This window comes from Somniosus microcephalus, chromosome 12, assembly GCF_052327205.1.
Source record: "Somniosus microcephalus isolate GS21.2 chromosome 12, FLI_Smic_1.0, whole genome shotgun sequence".
Lineage (NCBI taxonomy): Eukaryota > Metazoa > Chordata > Chondrichthyes > Squaliformes > Somniosidae > Somniosus > Somniosus microcephalus.
Window position 1 is genome coordinate 100836024 of NC_140998.1, and position 5922 is coordinate 100841945.

The 5922-nt window shown below is 36.6% G+C and overlaps 1 protein-coding gene across 1 annotated transcript; it reads right to left on the reverse strand.

The window, feature by feature from the left end:
* Window positions 1-1532: 1532 nt before the first annotated feature.
* nkx2-9 (NK2 homeobox 9) lies at window positions 1533-4523 on the reverse strand. The gene is made up of 2 exons (XM_086004204.1): window positions 3881-4523; window positions 1533-3779 (listed from the first exon to the last, which is right to left on the reverse strand). The coding sequence occupies exons 1-2, from the start codon at window positions 4080-4082 to the stop codon at window positions 3238-3240; spliced, it is 744 nt and encodes a 247-aa protein (XP_085860330.1). The 5' UTR covers window positions 4083-4523; the 3' UTR covers window positions 1533-3237.
* Between the last annotated feature and the right edge of the window lie 1399 nt (window positions 4524-5922).

Consider the following 5922-nt stretch of genomic DNA (forward strand, 5'->3'; position numbering starts at 1 on the left):
ATAGAACTGGATCACATCTTGTTGATTTTTGTAAACCTGTCTAATAGTACAACGATACAATGCGATCAATTAAACATGTTTAGTTAGCATCCTAAACACGATGTTATAATGTTCATGAATCCTTCACAATGTCTAATACGACGTTTATTACCGCAAACTTGCCTCGTGCGTGAACACGGACATTTTATGATTGAGACAAATCAAATCTATAATATTTAACCTGAGTGCACTTATCTGAAGTGTTCTTCAATAATATGCCCAGTTAAAAGTGGAGTGGCTCTATATTGGAAGAAATTTAAACACACATGTGCCTAAAATTAATAAAATTATCTTCGGAATACAATGGACCACCGCAATGAACGTAAGCGTTTCGCCTCTAAACTGACAATTAGCATTTAAACACACACGCAAGCACATGCTGATGCTTACTCTAACACATCTTGGAGATAATCCTTATTTCCTTGTTGAATATGTAAAATCGTTTTTCCATGCTTGAAACGGGCGCTTCAGTTTATATCGGAAGCCTGCTGATTAGAGACGGCTAACCTCTGTTTTATCCCCCAAAAGTTATCTGGATACCTTCAAAGAAATTATAATTTTTGGATTTTTTAAATGCTTTAGAGCATTCAATATAACACTCTGACCATATCTCAGACTTCCATACATGTTAGAGCAGTTTGTCGGACTTCTGCAACTATAGACAGAAGCACAATTTGTAATAATTACAATGTTCGGGAGTCATCAAGTTTACTGGTCAGTAACCATTCTGTGTATTACCATGCCCTTGCCTTTCAATGAAAATAGAAGCTGCAAAAACTATTCGAACATTGTTTCACTTTCTTCCTTTACTTCTATCCATCAACCTTTGGGAATCTAACAAAAAAATCACCTTTACTACTGCACCAGTGGTGTCCTGTCGAGGATTGTGTATCGATTTCCTCCTGGGCTAGGCCAGTAAAAGAGGGATACAACATCATTATATAATACAATCTGTATTTACCGCGCGAATTGTTGTTTCTGAATCCTTTTTTTTTATTACACGCGTATCAATGACCTATTTTGAACTATTGTAACATTAGTTCACTTTCTTCCTTAATTTCTGTTTATTCCCTTTGCTAGAAAACATTTAAAAAATCAAATTTCGCAAACGTGAGCGTAAATCACCTTTTGTTTGTTACTGCCATAGGTGGTACCACGGAACAAAACAGTAGAGCTCAATTATGTGTTGCTATGGTTGGTACATTTTCATTCATTTGTGTTCTAGTTCCAATACCAATGATATTTAATTTGTATTGTTTGCAATTTTTGTCCCTTACTAATAGTAGAACTTTTTTGTAACTAGCAATTCGCGCGAACAAGCTTATCAAATCCTATTACAAATTACTTTGTTAAATTCTAACAAGGAATGCAGCAATTGAAAGGTATCCCTATTAATGGGCTTAGTGTTTACATGCACTCAGTACTTGTAAACAGAAAGGAAGAGAGAATTCCAGAAAATACGTGCACTCCTTTACTCACCCTAAGTCATAGATAGCTGTTATTGGGATAAGATTTCCTCTGTATGCTATGTGTAACTAAATTCCAAACCTGTTTATAAAGAACGGGTTTACAGCTTCGTTACACAAAACACCTGAGGGAATATCTCTCGTCTTTTGCTTTTAAAGTCACCTTTAAAAAGAAAATGAGAGTGTTTTAAATAATCACAAACTCAGGAATGAATTAGGTTGATTTTATTATTAAATTGATATGAAGTATTCAGTTGCCAATATTTGAACTGAAATAACTGCCTCTTAAAGAACATGTAGATAGGCAGAAGTACATTATTTTTCGCATGGTAAAGTATGTATTTCATTGGCATGTGTTGGAGTTACGAAGACGTTATTTAGCGATTTTCTTAAGTGTTCAATATAAAGCAAGTATTATACATGAAAAATGTATGAGTTGTTTTTGTTATAGAACATGCTCGACGACAACTATACACACTTACTTCACTGCAACCAGAATTCAGAAAAAAAGGAATTAAGTGGGTATTACACGATACGAATTGCCTTTCACCATGGACATGTTCATAATAGATATATGCATTTATTTTTAAGTTGTCATTCTCCTCAGCAGAACTAGTGCTCTGATGAACAGATCTGTTTAACATCAGGCGTATGCTTATTGTCCTTTTAAAATGTTACGTAAAGATAACTTTTATATATTGCAAATATTTAACCTTTGTATAAAGGTTAAAAGATTACATCCGCACCGCCAATGTAACACGCTGGAATATATGATATCTCCTTGTAGTTATACGTGTATAATGTTGATTTAAAGGGGAAAGTTAACTTTGAAATTCCATTTCATATAAAATCAGAAGGAAAGCGTAACCTTCATTGCCAGGTGGAGCGTCTGAAGCAGCAACTGTTACACCATTTTATCAATTCAGTTCCTTCTATAGAAGAGAATTTCGTTCTATCCTTTTAGCTCACAAAGCTAACCCAATGAATACATTCAAATCACCTAACACTAAAATTCGGTTCCATTTTTAATAAGTAAATCGGAAGTGTTTGGGTCAAATCTCAGAAATAATATTTCGCATTAGTTGGTAACATTGAACGTGGTGCAACTAATCCATTCATGCACTTTATCAGAATGAAGTAGTAAATGGTTCTATCGTCATCGTTGATGAACCATTTTACACTTTGCATTGAGAAAGCAAAAATATAAGAATTGACATATTAAAATTATTAATTTGGTAATAGACTAATGAATATGAAATCTAATACTTCCAAAATAATATTTATATGGACGATCTAATTTGCAACAATTTTTCAGAAACTCAAAATATAGCAATGTAAGTTGTAACTACTTTTTGCCATTTTATTTTCTCAGGCAGGAAATTACATTGAATAAAGTACCAAACTGTTTGGTTGGCATTTTCTATACAGCTTGAAAACGTTCAGCCGTCTACAGTAGTTTAGAGTTTCCAGATTATATCACATCAATGACTTACTGGTCAAGACATGTCCTCTTTGGAAGGTGGGACATGCATGTTGTGAAGATATCAGGAACATTCCAGGAAGTGATCAAAGGAAAGTTTAGGTAAGGGCGTAGAAATGCTGTGTGCAAAAAAGGTACCAAAAATGCATTTACATCGGAAAATGCGACCACTCACAAACTCGCTGAACTATAAAGTAATTATTTATACATCAAATAATAGCATAATTTATTAGAGTTCAAAATGTCTATGATTCACCAGCTCCACTGTTGTCTTCGTACTACAGGATGTGTTAAGTGATGATAGCTAGGGAAGACGCCAAATGGTCCAGTGTGCTGTAGCTGTTGAAAGCCATGAACTGTGAAAGCAGTGTAGGTATTACTGGGCTGAACAGTATCGCCGGGCTTGTCCTGGATCTGTACGGAGGTAATGGAGCAAGCATGACAGGGTTTGCCATCTCTGACCAGCACTGGAACTGCCACTCTGCGGACCAGTTGAGGCTGGTTTACATCTATCTGCAGGGTGCCATCTGCTCGGGCTCTCTTCATTTTATACCTGTGGTTTTGGAACCAGATCTTCACCTGAGTCGGGGTCAGGCTCAGAAGGTGGGCGAAATGTTCGCGTTCAGGGGCAGACAGGTAACGCTGTTGTCGGAATCTTCGCTCTAACTCAAATGTTTGTGCTTTAGAGAACAGGACTCGTCGTTTTTTCTTCTTCTCATTCTTCATGATGGATGAAGAGCCTTTTCTTTGGATACAATCCGCTGATGCTGTATCTGTGCTGCTTTCATCAGATGCTACAAGGAAACATTTTTCGGTTAAAGTTACTTGCGATACTTTGTCTGAAACCAAGATAGTAAACCAGCTTGAAACACTAAAATCTAATTTGTATACTTACAAATTTTGTCAGAGCCAAGCCACCCCGAATATGACAATTTCGAATAGACACGCTGTGAGTGTTGATCTGCTTCTTTCTTAATGAGAGCAGATTGCATTGCTTTCCCACTTCCTTGATCCCATTGATTTAGACGGTCTATTTCGTGTTGATCTGGTAAATCTAAAATGCTGCGTACTGTAAAGTTGGTCCTCGTTAGCGACATGTTCACAAATTATCAGACGGGCAGCAAATTTCTGGAGAAAATTAGACTACTTGCAGGTTAAAGCGAGTATAAAACGTTTCCGTGGAACGTAGATACAATTATATCTCGCTGCCAAATAACAGAGAAATATAGAGTCTTTTACAGGGAGCGTCCTATGTTTATATAAACAGTCCTCTTCACCGCAAACAGTGGCAACCTTCAGATCGTGTCTGACCACAGGATACCAAGTACCTGCATCAGTCAAGTACCAAAGCATTAATGTGAGTAGGTGTAACCTCACCAGAGAATAACCCGGCACTTCCCAATGACAGCAGGAAACTGGCTTCATCATTACATATTCTGCCTGATTAGCAAAGAAAGTAGCGAACAGATAATGGTAATTGTGTTAGTGAATTAGTGAATTACATCTTGGGTGGTTAGTGGTGACCACAACCCTTCCCCCTCCTCATTATTTGCATACAAAGTAAAGAAGCAATGACAGGTTTCTCTAGTTCATTTAATTACTTATTCATTTGTTAACTAGCCCATGTGTGTTATTTAACGTGAACTGGACGCGCTGTATTTGCTGCAATTAAACACATAAGATGCTTATTTCCCCCCAAATCCCGGTCTGAGACTTTACTACAAATAGGAAATTCCCTGGCAGAATTTACAGTGGATATGAAGTATCCACTTTACAGCGAACATTACGCCGGGATGTCGAAAACGTCCCACTGCAAGACAAGTAAAAACCTGCGTCTGACGACAGACAACTGCGAGGAGTAACAACATTTACAATGTTTTATTGGTTTCATTTTATTCAATATTTCTTAATTATTTGGATGCATAATGTCTAGAAATAGATATCTCTATTTATATTTAAAAAGTACAATGGGACAATAGATGCCAATTAAGAAATACTATGCGGCAGTGGTTTTAACAGAAAATACTTTTAGCTTAAGATTCTAGTTGTTTCTCCAAAATACTTAGCAAATTTGGTAATTTAATCAAATACTGAAATGATGAGCTTTTGGGGATGTTACTTGCAAACATGGCACTAACCCCGAGATGGCCATCTTTCTGATAATTTCTGTAGGTAATCTTCAGGCAAAGATTCCCATGCCATGCCTATTTGTGCCACCTATCAAGCGTGCTTCTGTGACAGTGCTCCATGCTCCACAAACTCCCTCACAACGTCCTGGGTGGTCGAAACTGGGAGAACACAAATACATGCCAACTGCTAGGCTGCAAACAATGGGGGAAATGTAGACCAACGTCCCGGACCTGTTGGAAGCATTTGTTCCAGTCAAGATTTTGCATTTGTTCAGTCATCAAATAATAGATGATTGACGCCTCAGCACAATGTGCTTTAACTTTTTGGGATAAGTCCGAGTTTGTTCCTTGTTGTCATGGTTTTCAATGGCATTAAAAGGGATTTGGCTGCTATCGACTTCGCTTCACGTCTAATGCAGCCAAGTGCATAAAAAGTTATTACTTATATCGTTTAGAATCAAATAGGATTTCTTAAAATGTAAAATTAAAGGATTATTCACTCTTGCGAGAAAGATGGACTAACGCATCTATTGCAAATACAATTTTTCTCCATTTTTACAAGCTTAACATCCAGCGCAGTTGTAATTTCTGGAATTGTTAGGTACAAAAAGCAGACTTGATTTTGAAATTTAGGGAAAGTGTTAGTGATATTTATTAAATAAGCTTTGATGATTGAGTGAAATAGTTATAATTGCAGTTATTTGAACATTTCACTACTCGAATATTAATGTTCTCCACATGCGGTACAACAGACAGTTATTGCAATTTTTATTAAATAACGGGAAATCGCTTATGATGCACAATAATT

Coding starts and splice junctions, on each gene's coding strand:
- nkx2-9 (XM_086004204.1), bottom strand. CDS start 4,082: ATGTCGCTAACGAGGACCAACTTTACAGTACGCAGCATTTTAGATTTA. Junction 3,780..3,880: donor GCTTGGCTCTGACAAAATTT/GTAAGTATACAA, acceptor GTTTCCTTGTAG/CATCTGATGAAAGCAGCACA.